Genomic DNA, 25,050 nt, shown 5'->3' on the forward strand with positions numbered 1-25,050 from the left:
ACAGCTTGATGCCATGGCTGGCTTCTTACTCTGTGCTGCTCAGGGAGCCCAGGAGCTGCTCAACTTCTGTATTTGATCTCTAACAGCTTCAGGCCCTCTCTGAAGCTGTTTGAGATGAAATACAGGCAGAGCACAGGGTCCAGCTGCATGGCAGGAGATGATGGCCAGAGCTCCAGGGGACATGGGGCAGGTGGAGGGACAGTGGGACTTTGTGCAGAAGTGCACTGGCAGTCCTGTCACTGACATGTGACACAGGGTGGGAACATGTTCACAGCACTAGAGGCCATTGAAGGAATCCAAAGGAATGGCCATTGGAGGAATGTCAAAACAGCTGGATGCTTCTGGAGGTTGGAGGGGAGGAAACATCACATTTGCTTAAAGGGTGTGAGGGGAAAGCATGTACATCTGAAATGTATGGTGAAAATCTCTTCTGCAGAGAATTCTGCAGGCTAGACTGCAAATAGGCCAACAAAAAATGGGTGCTGGAAATGAGCAGCAGCAAAACCCAAAACTAGACCAGCTACTTTTGTGCCTGTAGAGTCAGGGAGAGAGTGAGTGCACGTGCCTGTGTGTGTTTTTTCTGTCTTACTAAATAATTGTCTAGTCAGCCTTTAGGAGTTTCATTTCTGCAGTGAGATCTTTAATTCAGATTTTCCTGTGGCCTGAAAGTAAGACAGCCCTAGTTTCTCAGTGAAACATTTCTCAGCAGCCTCTATTGCACATTGTTTTTGTCTGATTTCAGTTAAAGCTAGTGTGCACTTTTACCACAAACAAAAAGATAAAATTTTTTTCTAACTTTTAGTTTCATATTCAAGTAGAAGGCAGCAATATATGTTTGGAGTAGTTGTTTGGGGTTTTTTTCCTTCTATAATTTTGCCTTTGAGCAAATTTTGTAGAGTATGATCATTAGTTTTCTTGTAATTTGGAGGAGGATAGTTTGTGGGCTATCCTAGAATAAAAAAATCTTTTTTCCCCCCCTTCAAATACTGGTCTGAAATAAGTGTAAAAAAATACCTGCAGGTAACTGGAAAGCTGAATGAAGTGTGGGGTGATGTATCCTTTTTAATAATTTGATGTATTCATTTTAACCATCATCAGGTGTGCAGAGAAACACCCTGAATCCACTAAAACCCCAGTGAGAGCTCAGCAGACAGGTAGGAGTAGGTCCAGGGTAAAGCAGTCCTGATTTCAGAAGGATCAGAGCTTTTTCAGCACAATCAGCATGATTGGCACTGTGGCTTGGAGAGCTCTCTCCTCTGAAGATACCCAGAACACTTTGGCTTTCCAACTTTAAAAAAAATATATTTCATATAAATGCGTATGAAGTTACAGAAAGCAATTATGCCAGTTCATCTCCTAGACTAAATATTCAAGGCTTCTGCCAGCTAATTATATTTTATTACTGGAGGTTGCATCGTGCCAGAGGCTCAGCACAAAGTACTATGCTGTGCTTCTTTTAAGACATATCTTTTTAAGAAGACCCTTTGAATAATTCCTGTTTGTTCAATGATTTGAGAGAATGAACTTATGTAAGATTCTGTATTTAGTTAAAAAAAAAAGGAGGTGGGGAGCTTGTTGGATTAGGCAGCAAAGCTCCCTTCAGGAATGTTGAGTTTTAACTGTAAAGTATGTGTGAGGTCAGGCATTTATTTCAAAGATTAATTGAAGATTAGGTTCCTGTGAACTCTGTTTAACCTGCATTCTATTGCTTTCTGTACAGCAAAAATGTCTTACAACTGAAACCTCCTTTTTGTTGTTCTACTAGTTTTTTCTCCTTAGCCAGCATAAAGCAGCGAGATTTACAAGAAGTCCAAGTTTCTGCAGAATTCCTGTCAAGTGTGAGATCAGAGCTATGACCTCAGTGTACTTCTTCAAATAGCATGCAACACTCACGAGAACTGATTTGGTTTGATTAAAACCAGTTTGGGTTTCGTTGAAGCACTTAATTCTTGTGCTGGCTAGAGATATGGTAGGTGTCATAAAATGGAGTGATGGGTATGGTTGTGCTGTGCTTCAGTATTTTGTGAGAGAAAGAAACCAGTGCCTTCTTGTCTCCCTAGCTGGTGTTTCCTGGATGTTTTCTGTGGAACTGTTCACTGTAGGATGCCCAGATGTGGTCCTGCAAAGGAGGATGTAGTTGGGCTGGCAGCTCATGAGGCAAACCCTTCTGCAGTCCTGAAATTACAAAACTAAAGACTGTTACGATAAACCAAGTGCATAAAGTTGTGGTGAGAAGCATTTGTCAACTTTCTTTCCTCTTCTATTGCAACATCTCTGGCTATTTTAGAGCTTGCTACAAATGATTAATTTTTAGTTTGAAAAGTGCTTTTACGTACTTCCTGGGAACTCTGTCCAAAGTGCCTCCTAGTGCTGTTTCGTTTTGCAGTTTGGTGGTTTCTAACTCCTCCTTGTCACGGGTAGGTGCAAAAACAGTGGTTTCCTGACAACAACTAATTGCCTGGCTGCCTTTTTTCCAAAACCAATGTTTGGCTGTGCCTTTGCAGCTGAAGAGCCAGGCAGACTGTTGGGATATGAAACACAGCACCTTCGGAAAATGTGTTGCATCCATTCAGAAGAGAAAATGTCTGTGTTACTGACTGTTTGTTTGGGGAGAAGTGACTGATAAAGTGGTTCCTTAACACCAAAGGTTTTAATAATTTGGGTGTTTATAGCAATATTTTAAATACTTAGTGCTTGAGGTTTTGGCATCTGGTGTGCACAAAATACAGCAAAGTCTTTTTACATGCTCATTGTTGCTGTGAAAGAAATTTACTAGTTGGCATTGGACCACAATACAAGGATTTCTCTATTTGAGTTTTTTAATGCAATTTTCTGTAGAAACAAAGAGGAATTGGATGAGTGATGAGTGAAAGACTGGGATAAGCATGTGATGAGTGAGCTGGTGTGAGTCTCTGAATACTGCAAGAGGAGTACAAAGTGCTTGTGTCAGAGTTATTCTGAGATCTGTGGGTGAAATGCATTTTTTAAAAAAAAAAAAAAAAAAGGAATGAACAAGATGATTTTCTGCACACTTAAGTTGTCTTGGAATGGAGCAAGAGCAAAAAGTTCCCAGAGAGAGTCTCAAACCACTCTGAGGCCATCTCTGGACTGCCAGTGGATTCAGGTAACACCAGAGGATTTTCACAGCAGCCCATGAGAGAATGCAGTCAGGTGGGCCCAGAGCCTCCTCCCACCTGCATTCCAGGACTTTTTAAATAACAGAGGTACTGATGAATCATTAGAAGTGATTTCTAGTGTAGACAAGGAGACAGAAATTGAGATACTGCATTGTGCCAGCATATGGTCTGCAGACAAGGAGGGGACAAAAAAACCAACATAATCCCCTGCTAGTAAAGTTTATTTTGAAATCAAATATTTGCCAATGGCTTGTGCATGACACCTGATAAGTATCAGACACTGCTATCCATCTTGCCTGTCCACATCTGGAACTTTTGTCAAACACTTTTTAATGTCTCCATGTGCTTTGCCTTAACGTTTTCATATGGTACAGAGCTGCCAAGTTACAAAGGGCTCATGGAAATATTTTGCTTCTCTCTGCAAAGGCACAAGGTATTGCAAGTGCAAGAGTCTTGAGACTCACCTGCCTGGCCAGCCTGACCTGGCCTCCCTGCTGCACCCTTTGCTGGAAATGTTGCATGAGGTGAATCTTGCCCCAGGCTTCAGCTTTCCCTCCAACTGATCTCTGAGTCCTTGAAGTAAGAAAAGACAAAAAAATATTTTTTCTTAGTTAATGCAAATGATGTTTTCAAAAGGGATGTGCTCATCTTGAAAGGGGGCAGAGCAGCTTTGTCAGCACTGCAGTTTCTGAACGTGAGGAGCAGCAGTTTGGGGCCTGTTGCTTCGTGCTGCAGCAGCAGCCACCCAGAGAGCACAGAGCAGATCCTTCAGAAGGAGCTTGGAGGCCTGGGGAGTGCCAGTCCTACTGGGAGAGGCTCTGTGGCAGAGCTGATTTTCCTGCTTTTCCTCATTTTTCTCTTCTGTCACATTTCGAAATGAAAGGATGCTTCTACTAAATCAAATGTGCTTAAAATTAGCTAAGAAATGCCTAGCTCCTTTGTTTGATAGAAAAAAAAAATACTGTTTTCTTTTAATGTAAACATAAATTCACCTCTTTCCCAACAATTCTGTGAAGATCACAAAGCTACAGCTCCAGGCTGGTTAACTGGAGCCCAAACACCAGCTCTGCTCCACTTTACACAGAGGATGGGAGCAGCAGGTCTGGTTCATGGGGAGACCTCCACAGGAGAATCACTGCTCCCAGTTCCTCTTCATCTTCCTGAATTTACTGACATCCTTTCTCCCCACACACGGTGTGAAGTTTGTCTGTGTCACCAGTGGTGCTTGTACACAGAAATGAGTTTGCACTTGTGCAGGCAGTGGAGGCAAGGTGAGCTGCTTGGCGTGGATCTGTGGGCAAGAACCCAAGGCTGACAAAAAGCATCTGAAAGCTGCTGGGTAGCTCACTCGTGTGAGGCTGTCCTGTGCTGGAGTAACCACCTGATGGAAAAATAGCTGTGCCTAATTCCTGTTACTGGGCTTGAACCAGTAACATGCAGCAACACCACCTGGTTCACAGTGAAAACACATTCCCTGAAAACACTGCAGGAACAGGGCACCAGGCTTTGCTTTGAAAATATCTTTGTACCACCATCCTTGTTTCCCTTATTAATTCATTCTGGGTTTAGGGGTATTTTCCCAACAAATCCTGTGTGACCCCTTGCTCCACTGTGCAGGTCCTGCTTGCACTGAGGGCTGCTGCTGCTCTGGATAGAGTTTTAGAGGACAGTCAGCTGCTGAAATTGCCTCCCTAATCAGTAACCAGAGCTTGGCTGCTGTGTCGTGTCTTACCAAGCTGTTGCTTTTAAACTGTAGTCCTAAATTGTCAGCCAAAACCTTCTGCTGCACTGTGCTCCAGCAGGTGGAATCAGAAAGAATCAGCACTCCCAGCAGCAAGGAAAGCTGCTTTTCCCACCTGAAGGACAGGCCTGATGCTTGGTTAACGTTTCTGGGAGAGAGGGGAGATTGCTGATGGGGAAAGGTCGTTGGCAGCTTCCTGTGTGTCAGCAGCTGTGCCCAATTTTGATGCAGCTGTGGCTTTCCAGCAGAGATCTCCCCCTGCACTTGCTGACCATGGGAAGAAAGAAGGAGCAGTTCTTCTGTGAGATCTAGATGGCAGTGAGTGCCTGATTTCCACATGATAAATTTCCTCAGTGCTTTCTTACAAGATCCAAATCTTATCTGCAGGGCCCAGGCCCTGATGCTGCCGTCAGAGGAGAGAGGTGGAGGCACGAGGGGCCGAGGGATGCCTTGTGCTGCCTGCCCCAGGATGCTCGGGGTGCAGGGGGAGCACGGGTCAGGCACTGAGCTCAGAGGTGACCCAGGTCAAGAATTAATTTTTACTCAGGGCTGGATTTAGAATTCCCTCCAGCTGGACCCAAACCTCTCTCTCAGGGTTGCCAGCTCTTTGCTCTTTTGAAGAGGAGAGATTTTTGCTTTCAGACCCCAAAGGTTGGTTGGTTGAACATGAGCTGGTGGCAAAAGGCATCCTTAAACTTAGGACTGGAGGGCAGCTCACTTCTGAAGGACATCAAAGGTGATTTTGGGCATTTAATAGGGTGCTTGTGGGGACTCCCTGAGATAGACCAATGTGCTCAGGGTCTGTTGGATATCCAGGTCTCATGAATCTCATCCCAATTCAGCAGTGAGTGTCGGGGCAGAAAACTGTTCTGCTTTCCCAAAAGTCAAGATGGGCAAAACAAATGCTCATTGTGTTTAACCCAGCTGCCATTCACTCTCCCCTGTGCTCTGCCTATCCCCTGGTTTTTTTCTGTTGCCATCATTCTCTCTTCGCTCTTGTTTCCAGCTCTGCTTGTAACAGATGTAGCTTTTTCTGTACTGGCTGCTCCCCAGAGCAGTGATCTGTAAAAAATATATATTTCTACTTTCTCAGCAGAGCAAATAAAGAGCTGAGCATCACAGGCAGGGCCCAGCACTTCAGGAACCCCCCCAGCTCCAGCTGTCTGCTGGCTTTGCTGCTCCATGAGTGGGGATGAGTGTTTGAGGGGTGCAGGGGTCAGCCTGGATTCCCATGGAAGCCAGGGCCGAGCTCCTGTCAGCTAAGGCTGACCTGAGAGCAGAGCTACCCCACAGCAGTTAGGCTTTATCTGATTTCTGAGCAGTTGTCAATCAGAAACTTCTTTATCAGGACCTGCCTGGACAGATAGTGCCTTGCCTTTGAGCCTCCCTGATAAGCAGCAGGACTGGGGGTGCCCCTGCACCCATGGGAGTCCATCTGTCTGTCTGGCTGCCTGTCAGGAACACGGGCTGCAAAGTAAACCTGGGCTGCCTGCTGAGGAAAAGCAGCAGAGGGAGTGCTCTGACACTGCCGTGCCAGACTACTCCTCTGGGCCAGCCTGCTCCCTCAGCATTTGCCTGGCTCTCTTCTCAAGCAGAGAAGGGCTTGATGTCCAATGAATTGGCTGGAACACGGCCGTGATGCCCCTCTGGGCTCCTGCTGGGATTTCCTTTTGCCCCATATTGTACCCTCAGCAGAGCAGGTGTCCTTGTGCCAGGCACTCCTGCAGGGTAGGCCACATCTAGTGATGTTATAAATTAGTGATTACTCCGGAGCCAGCTGGGAGATACAACAGCCCTGAAGGTTCCTGCTAAGGAGCAGTTCCACACTTTAGTGTTTATTGTAGTTTAAGACTACTCCCACATTTTTCAGGCACATAATGGAAAGTCCTGGGTGTCTGCTCAGAGGTCTGGGTGCACAGTGTCAGGGCAGCCTTCTCCCCTCTCCCCAAATTAATGCCTTACAAAAATGCAAAGCAAGAGCTTTGCAGGTTAAGAAATTTGAAAATAATGGCAGCACTTCCGTGCAGGAGCTGTAAACAAGGCTCCAGGAGCAAACTGTGCTCTCAAATACCTGCTCCTCATTTATTTGCTTCTTTTTGTAGGCCTGTTCTGTTGGGATATTTAATCTTTCAGTTTGCATACACAGGATCTAGGCAGGAAGAACATTATCCTATGAATCTTTCTCACAGTTTATAGAAGGCAAATTTGAGGTAGCTGACCTTGGTAGGGCGACTGAGCTCTCCTCTGTGGATTAAAAATATTTAACTTAAAATCCTGTTTCTCTTGAACTCTGATAGCCATGCCATGGCACATTTCAAGGTTAGTGTTCCAATATAGTTTAGCTCATGTGCTGTTCTGTGTTTAAAAAAAGAAAGTTTGTTAACTTTCAGCAGTTTGTGGCCTCTTGCCTAAGATGAGATTTTTAAAAATTAGATCTGATCATTTTCATTCTATGTCTTGAGTGGTTTACAGACAGTGCTCCTTGGGCATCCCACGACACTCCACAAAGGGCATGCTTTACTTTTAACTCCTGCACATCCCAGACTGTTTCAGATCCAGGTCTCCAATCACTGCTGTGTTTGTAGGAAGGTGGAAAACTCTACTTGCCAAGCACAGTGGGGTGTGGGCAGCAGCAGAGCGCAGCAGGGCAGGAGATGGGCACAGGCTGACCCCCCCTGCAGGCTTCAGGGCCCTGTTACACAGAAGAACGTGAGACAGGGGTGAAACATTTGCTTTGGACTTCCTACAGCTACCAATTGTAAAGCAATCTCATTTCCTGAGGCGTGCTGCAGACACAGAAAAAAAATAACAAAACTGTGTGGCAAAACTGCCAGTGCTACGAGTTCCCCCATCAGCTGATGGTACAAGACAGATAACTCGAGATCTCCCTCCACATACAGGGAATTTGCAGCTCCCCCAGCTGCTGCAGAATTCCCAGCTGCCCATGACCGTGCCCGCGGGTGGGCATCAATCTGGCTGCATCCCATGGGGCTTCCATGCCATGGTGGAAAATGCCCTGGGCTGGTGGGAAGGGCAAAAATAGCCTGTGGAGTTTTGCTTTCTCACAGTGGGGTTGTTGGGCCCAGAGCAGGGGTGTGGAACAGGTCAGCGTGAACCCGTGATCAGTGGAAAGTGAGAGGTGCTACTGCAGGGATGGTTTCCACATCCTCCAGCAAGTGGAGGCTGATCATCTCCCTCCCCTGTTTGCCCTGCTCCCTACTCATGCTGAGCACTGCCTTAAACGAAATGAAAAGAAAATAAGAAAAAAGAGAAGAGAAAGAAAAGAAAAGAAAAAAGAAAAGAAAAGAAAAGAGAAAAGAAAAGAAAAGAAAAGAAAAGAAAAGAAAAGAAAAGAAAAGAAAAGAAAAGAAAAGAAAAGAAAAGAAAAGAGAAAAGGAAAACAAGAAAAGGAGGAAGCTGATGCTAAAAAGACAAAGTAGAAATGAGGGTAGTAATAAAAACTACTGCACACGAGTACTTCTGCACCTGCTTGGTTTGAGTCTCCTATTTTTCCCGTGCCAGAGAAAAAACCCCATGTGCAGAGGCTCAAAAAGCTGAACATGCAATCCCTCAGTCCAGTGGTAAATCCCAGCCTGGAGAGGGGAGGGAGCTGCTGGAGTCTTTTCTGCAGCTTTGTGTGGTTTTGGTGGAACACCATGCCCTGGGGAAAGTCACTGCTCAGCCCAGATCCCCACTGGGGGCCTCTGTGGACTTTCCACCACACAAAAATAGATTTACCACAGACAACTTGCACTATCAGCCCCAGGACCGACAAGGTTCTGCAGCACGTCAGGCCCACACGTCAGTGCCCCAGTTAACCCAGCAGCACTCTGGGCGAGTGAGAAAAGCCTCCACTGCTGTGATAACCTCGTAGTTTGTCATTTCTTCTGAAGTGAACTCAAGCCTGCTTTAATCACAGCCAAAAGGCAAAAGGTATGAGCTAGCTGAAAGGGAGCTTCTATTTTTCTGTCTATATAAGAGTTCTCATGGCTTTTCAGATGTGTACCTTGTGGAGCCACATGTGATCCAAACCCTTTGCCACATTCCCTGGGGCATTTGCACCACACAATGATAATCTGGCCAAGCAAATTGCCTGTGCTCTTCCAGAAGGAGTTGATATGTTTCTACCAGAATATACTATCTAACTTAATAATTTTTTTTCACTTCTACTGCAAATATCTATGATTCTGCTTTCAGAAAACCCCCCAAGCCTGGCATGAGATTCCAGAGATAATTTACTTACTTCTGTGGGAAAAGATGATTCCCCAGTTAGTGAAACATGTACTGACTCGAGCAGCTGGCTTCTAACCCTCTGGTGGACTGGTGAGGGCTTGAGGAAGGAAAAGCAGTGCCAGTGCCAATACAAAAATGCAGTTGACCAAAAATCAGGGAGCATCAAGCACTGCTTTTTCACCCTGGAGCCCTCTCAGCATTGGGCAGAGGCTGGGTGGGATGTGTGCCTTGACCACGGGCTGCTGGCAGCACCACCTTCATTCCAGCTTGTGGGTCCTGGGTCTGCTCTCCTCCTTGGGCAAAACAGGAGGTGAAGGCAGAGGAACTTTTAATTTGGACTGATGGAGGCAGGAAGGCCACAGTGCTGGGCTTTTCTGTTCGTGTCTCGCTCCCGTCAATCAGGAAGTGGTGACGCAGGTTATGGGCTGGGTTTGAGGTTTTGGAAACTTTTTCTAAAAGTCGATCTCCTGGCTGCGTCTTATTTCTGCAGCGTGACGCTGTGGTGAAGGCTGGTGGGAGCAGAGGGATGCCAGCCAAGATGCAGCTCCTTATCAGATGTAACGGGAGGATTTTCCTGGCTGTTTGTCTAATCCTCTTTGTGGGGTACACAGCACAAGGTAAAGTGGGGCGGTTGTTCTCGCGGTAATCCTCTTTCTGGGCTGTGCAGTGGGGGCCGAGTAAGCAGCCTCCAAATTTTACAAACTGGCCTTCTTTTGGGGGTAATGACATCTACTCAGAAAGCCTGTTTGCTAATGGTTCCTTTTCTGGGGGTGGGAAATGGCAGAAAATGTGCTTTTTGCAATTGGAGCATTTCAGTTTTTGAGAAAAGACTTCACAAAGTATGATGTTGCATGAGTGTATGTTTTCAGTCTAGGTATCTCAATATATATTTTTCTAAATGTCCCTTTCATAGTGGTTACTGCTGTTACTCAGTTATGAGTTACAGACATAGTGTGTAACAGTTCCCATGTCATAACTCCTACGGTCTGTGTTCTGGGGGGAGCAGGAAAGGAAACTAGTTGTAAGTGTGAGGAAACCAAACGGTTTATTCCGTAAAACATTGCAACACACACCACGAAAATGACAAAAGGGAAATATTGATCCATGATGCCCTGCCCTGTGGATTTGTTTCTTGTGATAGAAAAACTGCTCTTCAAGCATGTAGAGTATAATTTATCCACAAGCCAAAGCTGTAGCAGTGATAGGCTCTCAATATGCATTACCCCTCTGAGGCTGATCTTTGAGGGATTATAGCCTGCTTGCTCTGTGCTGCTTATTTGCAAATTTTTCAGCTGCAGCTGTTTATTTTGTTGTCACTGTTATTATTAAAAACCTTCTTAATAATAGGCAAGGAGAAGAAAATAAGTATGAAAAAGGAATATACTGTAGAAGCAGCAGGAAATTACACCCGTGAGATCTTTTCTCTTTTACAGGAGAGTGTAGGAGGTAGCTGAAAGTCATCCAGTACATTATGGAAATATATAGGGCAATAGAGAAGTGTAATTACGGAAAGATATTCCCAGGAAACGAAGAAAAAAATAGATAAAATGCCAACAGGTTGAGAATGCACCAGGAGGTTTCTGAACAAATTAATTACATGAGACCAAGAGGAACGATGAAATGTCACTGCTTCTATCTTTATTATGTGATCCTTATTTTGTCATTTTGGTATTTTTTGAAGGCCCACATTTTCAGTGACAGCCCCAGTCAGGCATCTGGGGAGCACCAGAACTGAAAACCTGGGTTTACAAAACCTCGTTGTGTCTAGGAGACACCTGAACTGTCTTTTCTCTGGCCTCCATAAACCCGAAACCTGCTCCTGTGGCACACCTTGAGTTTCTCAAAACTTGAAGGGGCAGAGATGGAGCCCTCAGAGGAAAGAGGAGCCAGCTCTCTTCTGGATGCCTTGTCCCCAGAGGTTTTCATATTATTTTCACATACCTCCACCCTCGAGGAGAGCTGCAGGAGGCTGAGCCCCCAGGTCCCCCATGGCTGTGCCATGCTGTGAGCTGGGGATGAGCCTTGCTGTGACAGCAGTGCTTTGCCATGGACTTCCTGGTGCTGGGTGTGAGGGGATTCCCTGGGATTTTTCATGGACTTCCTGGTGCTGTATGTGAGGTGTGCCTGATGTCTCTGATCACAAAAATGTCACCTAGGATGTCAGTAGCCACTTTAAAAAAAAGTCTTCAGGGTTACTTTACTTTTCCGGAGGTTGAGCAATCAGGGCCACTCAGATTACTTTCATCTGCTCTTTTAAGCCTTATTAGGCGCTCATAAAGTTCACAGGACCTGGTGAATGATGTCCTGGTCCTCATGGACAATGTGTGGCTCATTCCAACAGGTGCTCCGATGCAGAGGGCGAGGTACAAGAGGGTGAGGTGCCGGCCTGACCCCATGTCTGCCAACTGCATCGAAGAGAAGGGGCCCTGGTTTTACATGCCCTCCGGTGGGGCCAACAGGATCCTTCCTCCCATGGCAGACCCGTCCTTGTGAGTTCATTAATGCTAGCACCCCAAAATGTATTATTCCTGCCTTGACGGTCCTGTCACAGCGTGGCTCGCCCACGGTAATGTGAGGCTTTGATGTGTTCATCTGAGAGGGAAAATTGCCACTCTGCCTTTCAGGATGAAGAGATACCAGGAGCTGGGCGACATATTCCCTCTCTCAGAGGAGGATGCCGGCTCTGGGTCCAACACCATGGTGGAAGCAGAGCCAGCCTCTGGCTCGGGGCTCGGTGACAATGACAGCTTCCCTGAGGCGAAGCTGCCTGTCCTCCTGGAGAGCCTGCGGGGCAGCGAGCTGAAGGAAAAGCTGTCGGAGGAGGATCTGTTCCTGTAGGGCTGGAGACATCGTCCTCATCGCCGCTCCCCTGCCTCTTCCCCAGAGCCTGAAGCCATGAAGCGGTTTTAAACCAGCATCAATAAAAACTCTGCCTTAAGATCTTTACTGCTTTCGCTTACTAAAAGCATTGTTGCTCAGTCTGAACTGCCTTTTTGTGTGTGTGCGTGCAGCAGCCATCCCAGTGGGGGGAACAACAGTGATGGGTGCACAGCCGGCTCTGTGGGAAAGCCATCGTGCTCTGAAGGGGAAAATTCCAACCCTCGGTGCGCTGGGAGCCGCCTGCACTTTTACAGCAGCCAGCCAATCGCGCGTCCCCAGAGGTTTTCACATTATTTTCACATACAGGAGCGGGAACTCCGGCCGAAAGGAAAGGTTTATTTCCTTTTATTCCTTTATTTCCTTTATTATCCTGAGGGCGCCCCACAGCGCCGCCGCCTCCCGCCCGCCAGGCGGCGCCCTCTCGCGGCGGGCACGGAGCTGGAGGGGGCGGTCACGTGCGGCGGGGCGTGGCCTGGGGGGGGAGCCCGTGGGGTCACATGACCAGGGGCGCGCGGCCGGGGGCGGCTGGTGCGGGTGCGCGCGGGGCCGGTGGCGGTGTCGGGCCGCGGAGGGGGCGCGTACCATGGTGAGTGCGGGGGGGGCCGCGGCTATGAGGGGCGAGCCGGGGGGCGCGGAGGGGGCGCGTACCATGGCGAGTGCGGGGCGGGGGGGCAGCGCCGATCCGCCATCGCCTGAGGCGGCGGCGGCGGCCTGGGCAGGGCGGCGCCTCCTCTCCCCCCTCCTTCCTTCCAAAAGCAAGGATTTAGGGGGTTATTAATTTTATTTGCGGATCGAGAGTGGCCGCACGACCTCGGCAGGGCGGGGTTTGCTGGTGAAAGTCGGGTTCCGTGTGCCCCGCGGAGCTGCCGTCGGGGAGAGCGCCCGGGCGGAGCCGCGCTCATCGGGATCTTCCGGCAGTGCCGTGAGGCAGCGCTGGGCTCCGCTCCGCGCCGAGCGCACCCTCCAGCACACCGCGGCCGCCCTGCGCCGAGAGCCCGGGGCGCTCCGAGGGAGAGGCTAAAAAATACGTGCTGTAAAGAGCCATCTGGATCGATGGCTTTGTGCTTCTGGGGCGTTCGGGTTCCCTCACGCCTGTCCCCCGTGCGTGCAGGAGCTGCTCAGGGGTTCAGGTGTGAGGCTGGGGTTCCTGCACCCTCCGTCAGCCGCTGCATTCCCACAAGTCCTCCAGTGCAGCTACTGCACTTCAGGCTGGACGCAGCTGGGTTTGGTCCTGATGTGGCAGAATCTCCAGCGTCTGTCTTCTGCACAAAACCAAGAGCGGAGCCTGGCATTTGGCCAGTTTCTGGAAACCCCAGTTCTCCTTCTGCATTCTCTTAAACTGTAACATAATAAGCCCTGTGATAGCTATCTAAAATACTTCTTGTTTTGCATAGCTTCCCCGCAGCAGTATCTTCGATAGCAGCTGGAGGAGATGCCTGCTGCTGACTTCTTTATTTCATATGTTCTTGTTCTCTCTGAAGGAGATCATAGCTAATCTTGGAGGAGTGCAGTTGAAATATTTACATGCATTCTCCTGAGAAGTGGTGTGTTACAAATGTTTGGTCTGGTTGACCATTTAAATGGTCAGCCTGTGATTCAGAAGGTACTGTGAGAGCATCCTGTATAGTTTGCTCTAATGCAATGTGCTTCCTTGTTTAGTTAGAGGGGAGTATAAGACTAATCTGGAAAACAAGTACAGTTTCAAGGAAAAAATGTGGCCATGATCAAAAGTATCTTGTGTTTAAAATAGTCTACAATTTGGAATTCTTGTTGAAACTTTCTTCTTTTTCTCTTGCCCTTCTCCAGAAGCCAAGAATCAGTAATGGTTCTAGTGTGCACTGTTTGCAAAACAAAATAACAAAAAGCATTTTTCAGCAGTCTGTACAAATCTGTGCTTGGCAGAGACCTGGAATACATTTTGGCCTTCTATCTGCTGCCTTGTTGGTCTGCTGCTGCTTTCACCTTGGAACATGTAGTGGATATAACAGGGATTCAGCTGGAGTCTTACCCATCTTTGTGGGTTGAAGTGGGGCCGATTGCTGAGCACACACAAAGTCAGTTTGATCTTGTGTGAATCGCTCTCCTATAGCTCCAGCTTGCTCTGTGTCCTCTCTTCTCTAGGAGGGGTGAGCATGAAGTCACTCAGTGTTCCTGCTGCCAAGCAGTAGTATTCAGATCAAATCTTCCCCTAGGCTGTTTTTTATGCTGCATTTCAAACTTCAGGTCCCCCAGAACTTGGAAAGAGTTCTCACTCCTTTTTTTTAATGTTAAATTGGTGAAGTGGCAGTGATTGTGTCGTTTAACCCCAGCTGGCAAGAAAACACCACCACAGCCGCTCGCTTATCTCCCCACCCTGCTGGGATGGGGAGGAGAAGCAAAAGTAAAACTTGCAGGTTGAGGTAACAGTTTGATAACTGAAGCAAAGTGAAATATAATAACAGTACATAATAATAATAAAAAAAAAGGAAACATGAACGAGTGAGGTGCAGTATAGTTGTTTACCTACCTGCTGACTGATGTCAGACCCCTGTCAGCCCCTTCTGGGTAACTCCCCAGTTCATACACTGGGCAGGGCATTCTGAGGTGTGGAATATCCCTCTGGCTGCTTTGGGTCACCTGTCCTGGCCATGCTCCCTCCCAGCTCTGTGGTGTACCTCCCCACTGGTACAGCATGAGGCACAAAAAAGTCCTTGACTTAGAATGAACCCAACTTAGCAACAGCTAAAACTTCAGTGTGTTACCAATGTTGTTCTCAGGCTGAATCAAAAAAACAGTGCTGTATCAGCTACTGAGAAGAAATTAATTCTAGAAGAACATATATCTAGAAGACATTAACTCCAGCCAAAACCAGGACAGACTTTTTCGTGTATACCAAATTCATCTGGTTGAAGCAGATGTTCTCATGGAGATCATAGTGTAATTTCTCAAAAAAACCCCAAAATCACACTGAATTAGTGAAGAGTCGTCTGCTTTACATCAAAGCAGATTAGAGCCCAAATCTTTGGAGGAAAATGTTGGCTTTTGCCCTAATCTTAGTGAGTTTCCCACAGAGCCATGAACATGTTTTGCAGCTTCTCGTAAGGGGTGTTTGTGTGAGATCAAAGGATGATCTCTCGCGTTCCTGTGTTCAGTGCCGGTCAAAAGTTCGAGCACAGAGAATGCTGAGGAAAGGTGAGGACAAGCACTGTGCCTGGAGCAGTGCCACAGCTGCACCTGTAACCCCTCTGTGCTGGCAGCCTTGTGCAGCTGAGGTGGAAACTGCTTCACTTCAGCTGAGGGGAAGAACTGAAGAGCTGTGGGAAGAACTGCTGCCTCTCAAAGCTGCTGGTGCTGTCTCCTAAGACAGCTGTGGTGTGTAGGCAGAGGCAGCAAATAAAATCCCTGTTCCTGTTCCCCAGCCAGGGGGTTGCTTTGGGTGATATCCCTTGTTATTGTTTCTTTCCCTTCCACTTTGCTCTAGTGTTTGGGTTTTTTAGTGGTAGGAATGGTAATTGCGCTGTGTACTTTTTATAAACGTGACATTTTGTAAGAGCTGTCACTGCTGGTTACTGACCTGATTTCAGTTGTTTGCTGGATGAACAGCTGTCCTTTGTCATCCCTCTTTCTTGGGTCTCTGGTACATAATGGCTTTGTAACTTCATGGAAGCACAAATGGCTTTTCCCTCCTGCGTATAGTGTAGAGCTGCAAGTAAACACCACATTTCAAATTGAGTGTCCACTGTGTAGTAATTAATCCAATTCTTGTTATTCCAGAGTTTTCTTGGAAACCTTTTCGTTCCTGTTTGTGAGATTGATGTTGTGCTTAATGATGCTGAAACACGGAAACCTGCAGAAATCAAAACAGAAGATGGTAAAGTAGAAAAGCATTTTCTCTTCTACGATGGAGAGTCTGTTTCAGGAAAGGTAAATTTTTGTTTAAAAGTGACTATTAATCACTGTTCTGATTCTGGCATGCAAATGCATATTGAAAGGTAAATGAAAAACTGCTGTAAGAGCTGCATTTTCAGCTTGTGTTGTTATTCAAAGAGGAAACTGTTTTGCTATGTATGTTTTTTTTTTAACCACAGTCATTCAGGCAGCTGATAGAAGTCAACATTTTTGAATAGTAACTATTTATTTCCGGTCATCTGATATTTATGAATAAGCTTTTTATGCAATGATGTGCAATTGCTGTTGCTTCTGATGAGAAAACTGTTTAAAACTGGATCCCCCTGCTTCCCCTTCCCTTTGAACTCCAAAATCCACAATCCAGTACAGGTAACAGTAATTTCTGGCTGGCACAGTCAAAAATTTGCATACCCTGAAGATAAGCCTTGCGTTCCATGCCCTGAAGTGATTTCTGGATTGCAACAGAGGAGCAACATATGTAGTTCAGCTGACTGCTGAGTCAACAAGAGTTTTTCTTACTGGGAAAAAAGACAATGAAGTTGAGCTTTCCAGAGCAATTTCCCTACATTCAGTGTTGCACCTAGGCACTCTCTGCCATCACTCTGTTTTACTGGAGCCATTCTCACTCTCCGAGTATTTCTGTTAAGATTCACTTCTCCTTCAAAAGACTTCAGTTGGGTGCTGTTGGGTTCTGAGATTGACTTCTGAATGCCTACTTTGATCTTGACTGACCTACAGCACCAGGCATCTTCCTGCTCTGGCCATACCTTTCTGTACAAAGATCTTGCTTCTCTGGAAATATCCTTGCAGGGATGTGAAAGGCCACGAGATGAGCCTCAGACACAGGAAACTGAGGGAGAAGCTTATGATGACCTGATGGAGCAGTGTTTGCTTTAATTGGGGATGCCTGAGAGAGAGAGGTGCCTGATGAGTTTTGGCTAACACAGGCACAGTGGCATGGGGAGGTCTGGGAGACCAGAAAATTTCTGGACAGCTTCTCTCTACCCCATCCTTTTTTTCACCACAATGATGGATTGTTCCAGTGATTTACTTCCAACTCAAATAGTGACAGTGTACTGGATTTTTGTACAGGAATTTCTCTGGTCATCACTGCCTTATAAGAAAACATCCTATGTGCTTAATATTTACATGTTTCAGTACAATGTAACCTTGTGGAATCCTTTCTTACCTGTTTTTAGGAATCGGAGTCACAAATGAAAGTTTCATAGTGAGTTTCATTATCTGTTATTTTTCATTGACTTAGCCAACACCAGTATTTAGCTGTCTGCCAGAGAAGAGACTGAAGCTCACATGACTTGAAAGGAATCAATCTCATGGCATTTCATTTTTGAACTTCCAGATGTGACTGTCAGAAGATGCTTTGAAGCATCATGACTGGCTCTGCTTGAGCTCTGGCTTGGTTACTTAATTTTGGGACTTGAAAGTTCCAATTTTAGTTACGAAATTCAGTCTCGTGGATGATTAGATTTTTCTTGAATGTTTTAGTGGTGCCTTGGAAATGCTTAATTTCATGATCAGCTGTTTGATTTGGCTGCCTTCAAGTTCTTGAGAAGAGATCTTGCTTTCCACAGGCATGTGCTAATAGGTTTTCCTTTTTACTGAGTGCTAGAGTGAAAATGTTGAAAAAATTTAACTTGTGTTTTTTTGTTTTTTTTTTACCTCGGTAGGTGAACGTCTCCCTTAAACATGGGAAGAGACTAGAGCACCAAGGAATTAGAATTGAATTTGTAGGACAAATTGGTGAGTTTGAGCAATAAAGGGGCTTTTAGGTGCTTGTGGTTTATGAAACTTGGCACTTGGGACTATCAGCAGTTTGGCTCAGACAATGCAACCTGTTCTGATCAGTGGGTGATAAGGGCCAGAGGAACATTGTTTTCTTTACTTTAAAGCAAGTGATGTACTAATTTGTGCTACTCAGAAAGTCATTGGGAGAAAGATACACACCTGGGAGGGAGAACTGGGTAGGTGAGTATTCAGTCTGTCTGTGACTAGCTAAAAGTTGGATTAATAACCACTAGAGATTCAAGAAAACTGAACTTGTGGTCTTCTCTGGAAGAGAAGAGGCATACAAAAGAAATTAAGAGGCAGCTTACAGCAAAATAGTTTTAAAATTTTATGGTAGTTGGTTTTATAAAACATACTAGAAATGTAAATTCCTGAAAACTACGAAAGTCTGTGTGGAGTTGAACTGTGAGGAATCTTTGTATCTATCTCCTTACCAGTCCAGGTAGTCTCTCTGCACCCTTGGGCTGATGCTAAAACTCCTTCCTTCTCAGAGAGCTCTTTGCATTGGTGTCCCCCTTGGGAGTAATTGCTCAAGTTTCAGCCTCTTACAACTGACTTTAAATGGAATTTCAGAAATTCCCTATTTCTCATCAGTCAGTAGGCTCCAGTAGTCTGTGTCTGAAGTGTTGTGTAGCAGTGTGTCAGACCTGGCACCTGCTGCTTTATGCTTGGAGGTTTTGATCAGTAAGGTTGTAAATTAAACTCTGAGAATAAAGCAGCACTGTGATGGGAGTGAGGCATATAGACAGAGGGAAAAAAAGAGCTCAGGGATATCACCTTCATTTAGTCTGCTGTCTTCTAACAGCTGTACAGATTGCTTTTCATCTTGACTTACACATTTTATTCTCTAGATTAATTGAATTTGATGTAGTGTTTCTTGAATTCATACCTTTCTGGGACTTTGTTATGCTGCATTTGGAAGTCCACAGAGATATGCAGGCATGGTTTAAACTCCTGCTCTTTGTACTTGTCCGTGTTTTCTTGCATCCTTCCAAGTGTCAGTATAGAAACGCAGAAAGGATTCCAGTAGTGTCATCTCTCTGCACTGTCTGCAGACTAACTCCATATCAAAGCTGCATTTTAAACCAGCTCTTCAGAGTACAGCTTTTCTGACTGACTGGCACAAAAAGTGTTTGATATTAAGCATTAGATAAACTATGCATTAGATAAATGCCTCTCCCAGCAAACTAAGTATATTTTTAGACAATTTGTGGTCATATTAGAAAGAGGAGTTACTAGTTAGTGTTAGTTTCTGCCACATTGGCAGTGATAAATTCTGGAGTTGGTCTGTTTAGTTCATTTATTCTCTTTTGAAAAACTTCAGTCTGTGTAACACCATCTACCAATGCTGATGTTCAGTTTTGAATGGAAGAGAAGCTTATTTTTAGATACTGAAGTGTTTGGGTTTTGATTTTAGGGTAATTTTTGGTGAAAATTGCACAACACATATCTAGGAATGAATCACTGGCACTGCCCTGGGTTGAGGAGATGCTGTTGCTGTGGAACTGCCTTTGTTTCCAAATGACTGATTTAGACCAGGGGTCATAATAAGCCATTTGACTGTAGACTGGTAGTAATAATAAATTACTTGCTAGATGTTGTTAATTTGCAGACCAGATTAGGATCTGGTCTATCCTAAATAAGGCAGTCCTGACACTGCTTAGGTTTGTCCCTGCAGCGATAAATGTTGGAAGCCAAAACCAGGCAATGCTAATTACAGAGCATGCAAAGCAAGAAGTATTTCTTAAAGGTAGCTAAACTGTCATTAACAATCAATGCCATGCTAGTGAAGCTCTCAATGTGTTCTCTTCATTCCAGTTAGTTCTTTAGGGATGCTAACTGTAGGTTGCTAGAACTGAAGGTAATTCGAAAATCTGAATAAAACATTTGGTCAAATATGTGTATTTTAAGTTAATTGCTTCTGTTATACTCTCCCACCTGCTGCTGCCAAATTAAAGACAATTTTGTTTGCTAAAAATAAACACTGAAACATATTTTCCTTTAACTTTCTAACTTTAGAACTCTTCAATGACAAAAGCAATACCCATGAATTTGTAAATTTAGTGAAAGAACTGGCCTTACCCGGAGAGCTGACCCAAAGCAGAAACTATGACTTTGAATTCATGCAGGTTGAAAAGCCATATGAGTCCTACATTGGTGCCAACGTCAGACTGAGGTTTGTAACTGCTAAACCTTTTTTTTCCTCACCTCCCCTGCAGAAAATTCATAATTTAGCAATTATGCTGCCCCCTCTTTCTTCCTTTTAGTCATTACATAGAACATGTAAAAGCCAGTAGTGTGCCTTGATTGGAGTTGTGGGGATTTTAACACAATGTGGTCTTTTCTATTTAATTTGGAATCACTCAATGCTGTTTGTATAAATAAAATTCCTCCAGTTCAAGGAATTGAAGACAGTGAATCAAGTGAAGACAGTCCATGCATCTCCTCTAAAAGAAAAACCCATACCCACAACTGAAGAAAACACTCCCACATGTGTTTTGTCTTATATTTTGGAATCTTACTCTTTTCTGCTTAGTCTTATGCGGTGGTACACTGGTCTTTCAAAGAATAGCAGTACTTCAGAAGATGAGGGCTCTTACTTAGTAAATCTGAATAATTCTGGCTAATCCAGTGGCTTTCTTCCTAGGTATTTTCTAAAAGTGACAATAGTGAGACGGCTGTCAGACTTGGTGAAAGAATATGATCTGATTGTTCACCAGCTCGCTACGTACCCAGATGTAAACAACTCCATCAAAATGGAAGTAGGCATTGAAGACTGTCTGCACATAGAGTTTGAATACAATAAGTCAAAGTAAGTGTCAGAGAAAAATGCTTTTTAGTAAATAACTTGGTATAAAAGGGTCCAGTATGTAATATATGGTGACCAACTTCCCCTTCTGGAGACTTAAAATGTAAAGTACTAATTACACAAAGGCCTTTTTGAGATATAGTTGGCTGTTCCGTCTTCAGTACTAACAGGAAGGTCATTAGCAAATATTTAAGACTTATTTTTTGCATTTATGCCTTTACAGTATGACTAATAGCACTTCCTGTACTGATACTGGTGGAATGATGGAAATATTGTAGTTGCTCTGGTCTGGCTGAAGTGCTTAGTTCACTGGGGTAGTAAGCTCCCAGTAGTTTCCAGGCAGATAGCTGCCTGTGTGACTTGTGTTCAAGAAAGTGCAAAACTTGTGTTTATTTTTTAACAAAACCCTCCATTTTGTTTTCTTAAAGGTATCACTTAAAGGATGTGATTGTTGGAAAAATTTATTTCCTCTTAGTGAGAATAAAAATTCAGCACATGGAGTTGCAGTTGATCAAAAAGGAGATTACTGGAATTGGTAAGAGAAACAAAGGCCAAATGAAGTGGCAGCTTGTGTGCCAGTTGAGCCTTATGCAGACCTGGAGGCTGAAGTCAGTAGTAACAGTGCTGGCTGAACCTGTGCTCCACCAGCTTCTTTCTCACTGGTGTTTGACTGCCATTTGCATTTTGTGCTTTGGCAATGATACTTCACAGTCAACACTGCCAGTGTGTTTAATTGCTCTGGGGTTGTGACTCTTCACAATTGTGAACCCTTGTAAATGGAACTTGGCCATAAATACACAGAAGCTTAATCAGCCTTAATAGATAAAGAGCAAGGGAGGAGGTGTAAAATGCATCCTGAAGACCCCCTTGCCTCTACAGGGATTGACTGGTTAAGGGGGCTTGGTAAACATCAGCATGAATCAGTCATGTTTTTGAAATGTGTCATTTTCTGTCATCCAAAGAAATGGATGTGATAGAAATACCAAGTGGCTTTGTAGCAGAAACAGCTTGATCATGGCAGAACAGGCTTGTGCTCACTGGAACCAGGCTGGAAGAGGCTGTGGCTCATGGCACTTCACTCCCCAGTAGCTGGGGTTCCTGGGAGCTTCTTGTGTGGAGAATGAGAAAGCTTCCACTAGAGGAAGGGCAGAAGGCTCTACTTTACTGCTGGCCCTTGAGCTGGCTGATAACCCTTCAGTTCCTGGCTTGAGCATGGCCTAGCAGTACCAGCTGCTCACCGAGCAGAGCAGTTTCAGGATTCCAGACCCTCTTGCTTGTCCCTTATTTAAAGCTTGCATATCCAGGGCTCCTGTGGAGCTCTGGTGCCTGCCTCTGCTGTGTCAGTGTGCTGGGAGGAGAGTAAGAAAGATGTCCTGCCTGGGAGAGGGTTTTGCCTGCTTTAGCCATGTCTGACTTACATGCTAGACAAAGGCAAAAAGGCAGTGCTGTGTTAATTTAAAAGCTGCAGAATGGAAGTTGTTGAGATAAGACTTTGTGAATGTTTAAAACTGAAGTGTGTGTTCTCACAGAGAAAACTTGTTTCACCAGGACCCAGTACCACAACAGAGACTGAAACCATTGCAAAGTACGAAATAATGGATGGTGCACCAGTTAAAGGTAAATAACTGTGATTGTTTTCAAGAGGGAGCATTTAGTATTAAAATCCTATTTAAAAGATGTATTTACTTTAAATTTAATTTAATTTAAATCCTGTTTAAAAGATCTGGGGCAGAAGAGAGGACTTAGACAATTTTCTTTAACTGAAGAAACCGCACTTCTCCTTAGGTTCCTGAAATGATGATGCATTTTCTATTTGGAGAAGACATTTTTATGGGCATTTAGGACATTTCCTTGGGCTCCTAGTAACTTTTACCTTTATTTACCACTGGAAATTCTTTGACTGATTCTTCCATCAAACCTGACTCCATGGTGTAGACCAGCTCTGGAGAGTTCAAAATACTGATCCTTCTGGCTTTCCTGCTTGCACTGAGAAAGGGTTCTCACTTTTCATTTCATACTCGTTTCTATGCTCAGCGTTATATTTCTGATTTTTTGTGGGTATTTTTATGTCTTGTGCGTGTTTGGTTTGTTTTTTTTTTTTTTTTAAGCAAGGAACAGCACAGTGTTTGGAAACCTGCTTTTATTTTGCATGTCTTCTGAATCTGTACTAATTATTCCAGTTGTAAGGAACTAATTTAAGCTCTCTGGTTTTTGCAGGTGAATCGATTCCTATAAGATTGTTCTTAGCAGGCTACGACCCAACTCCAACAATGAGGGATGTGAACAAAAAATTTTCAGTGAGGTACTTCTTAAATCTGGTGCTTGTGGATGAAGAAGACAGACGATACTTCAAACAGCAGGTATGGTCTAGAGCAGTCCTGCTGCAGAATTACCTGGGGTGTTTTACTGGCTGCTCTGAACCTTCAGCAGGTTAGAAGGCAACTGTGCTTCATCTGTGGTGTAAGCATTTCTGCTGACAGAAATGTGTAGTGTGCTGACAGCTCTGTAGATGATGTTACCCTGCAGAAAGGGAGCCAAGGGAGGTGCTGGATGCTATTCCAGCAAGGACAGGGTGCTCAGTACCATAGAACTTGCTTTGGGGATACCCAGACAAAACTCTGGGTGGGTAAAATGAGTTACTGGTGCATTTGTTTGCTTCCTTAAACTTCAGCAGAGAAATCCCCCCCCTGCACTGGTTTTGAACCCTGGGTTCAGAGCTGCAAAGTGTTAATAAGGACTAAGGCATTTGACTGAAAATGTTAGAGAAGATGAGGTGATGCTGAGGAAAGGGGTAGTCAAAAGAGTCACTGGAAGAAGCTGTGTGGATTAGATCAAAATCTTCCTACTACAAAGTAGACAAGACAGTATAATTAAACATGGAAAACAAGAGGGAGCTGGAGCATACAGTGGCTATGGTAGGCTTTGGATTTTGAGAAAAGGAGGAAGAAAAATTTCTTGAACTCTTCAATACTATTAAAATTGAGGGTAGGATAGTTAAGGAAGGAGTGACTGCTCAAGATTGCAAGTTTTCAAGCAGTAACTAAATATGTAAATTTAATGGTGGTGTCTTTCTGTTACTTTTACATGAACTGCACTGATAAGTAGTGGGGATGCATTTTTTTTGTGGGCCTTTGTGTTTAGTTCTTTTTTATTTTCCTGAAAGTTTTAGTTTATCAGGACCTTAAGATACTAGATGCTGTTGCCTTAGTGGCAGCTGTTGGTTTCAAGAGTGTTTTCTTCCTCAAATAGGAAATAATTTTATGGAGAAAAGCTCCTGAGAAGCTGAGGAAACAGCGGACAAACTTCCACCAGCGATTTGAATCTCCAGAGTCACAAGCATCTGCTGAGCAGCCTGAAATGTGAACTGGTCTAAGGTGAAAAACTTAGCAGTGCTTCAGCAGGTTAAAGATGGCAGCAGCCTGTGGGAAAAGAAGGCCAGAATTCCCATTACAACTGTCTTCCTTCATCTTGCAGTGCTGCGTTTACCATGCTACTAAAGCGTTCTTCAGTTAAACATTCAAGTATGTATATACATTTAAAATAAAGTGCTTTCTCAAACACTGGAACTTTCTTAAGCTACTATTTTATACTGCACATTTACTTTTATTTGATGATGTTGTATGCACTTGGGTATGCAAAAGCTTAAATCTAGTTATTTCCATGCATGGTAGGCTGGTGTATTTGATTTTTGCTGCTCACCTCTACAGTGTAGACTAAAGCATTTCCTGTCTCTCATGTTGTTTATTGCATGTTTGTTTCCAATGTTGCTTATTTGCTTTGTTTTGTTTTGAAACTGCATTAAGACATAATGACTAAATCACACTAAAAATCAAAGGTTTATGGTGCATTTGTCCTAAAATCTCCTAATTACTACATTAGACAGGGTTTAATTGAAGCTGCATGTATGTGCACTATGATTGGAGCCCTCAGACCAGCGGTTCTAAGAGGCTTTGTATCTGTCAGTAACAAAGAATATTGGGAAGCATCTTTGCCCTCTCTCCCCCAGTTCTCTGTCAAACTTCTCTTTCACACGAGTTGCTCCTAACTTTTGTGGGCTCGTTACCCAGTAATTGACTGTAGGGGTGTCATGAGTTCACCCTCAGGCAGTGAGCGGGTAAAGAGTTTGAACATCGTTATATTGTTGATGAAGTAAATGCTAGTAACATTGATTATTTTGCAAATATGTGAAACTGTGTTTCCTCCTGGCTTCATGATTCCACTGTCTTCACAGTCAGTGTCTGTAGCTGTCCTGACAGGAGAGGCAGACTGTCCCCAAAGGACATCCTTCTGGCCTCGCAGAGCAAACGAGCTTCTTGTGGTCTTCTGCAAAGGTGTTCAAAGCCAGGCAAGCCTTAAAGCTCAGGAGCTTGCCTGGCCCAGCAGATTGTTTGTCTTTATCATCATCTCGTAGGCATTTAGTGTTTGAATAAGTAGCTTAAAGGAGTTAAGTGTTCATCTGTTCACACAGACCTGTTGTCAGACCTGTGGCTTGGGCACAAACGGAAGCCTGCTGTGAGGAAGGCAACTTGCACTTGTAGTTCTCTTGGCCTTTAAAC

General features: G+C 44.6%; 2 protein-coding genes across 4 annotated transcripts; both read left to right on the plus strand.

Moving 5' to 3' along the window:
- The first annotated feature begins 9,549 nt into the window (after positions 1–9,549).
- SRGN (serglycin) lies at positions 9,550–12,049 on the plus strand. Its single transcript, XM_064429750.1, has 3 exons — positions 9,550–9,728; positions 11,453–11,600; positions 11,736–12,049. The coding sequence occupies exons 1-3, from the start codon at positions 9,638–9,640 to the stop codon at positions 11,947–11,949; spliced, it is 453 nt and encodes a 150-aa protein (XP_064285820.1). The 5' UTR covers positions 9,550–9,637; the 3' UTR covers positions 11,950–12,049.
- Positions 12,050–12,464: 415 nt separating this feature from the next.
- VPS26A (VPS26 retromer complex component A) lies at positions 12,465–24,060 on the plus strand. Of its 3 annotated transcripts, none has more exons than XM_064429747.1 (9): positions 12,465–12,577; positions 15,745–15,894; positions 17,568–17,640; positions 19,705–19,861; positions 20,333–20,497; positions 20,923–21,029; positions 22,043–22,111; positions 22,712–22,854; positions 23,744–24,060. In XM_064429747.1, the coding sequence occupies exons 1-9, from the start codon at positions 12,575–12,577 to the stop codon at positions 23,855–23,857; spliced, it is 981 nt and encodes a 326-aa protein (XP_064285817.1). In that variant the 5' UTR covers positions 12,465–12,574; the 3' UTR covers positions 23,858–24,060. The 3 variants fall into 3 exon arrangements, with proteins under 3 accessions (XP_064285817.1, XP_064285819.1, XP_064285818.1); XM_064429749.1 differs by having other exon boundaries at positions 12,489–12,548; XM_064429748.1 differs by lacking the exon at positions 12,465–12,577 and adding an exon at positions 12,612–12,643.
- The last annotated feature ends 990 nt before the right edge of the window (positions 24,061–25,050 follow it).

Source organism: Passer domesticus, chromosome 8 (genome assembly GCF_036417665.1).
Source record: "Passer domesticus isolate bPasDom1 chromosome 8, bPasDom1.hap1, whole genome shotgun sequence".
NCBI lineage: Eukaryota > Metazoa > Chordata > Aves > Passeriformes > Passeridae > Passer > Passer domesticus.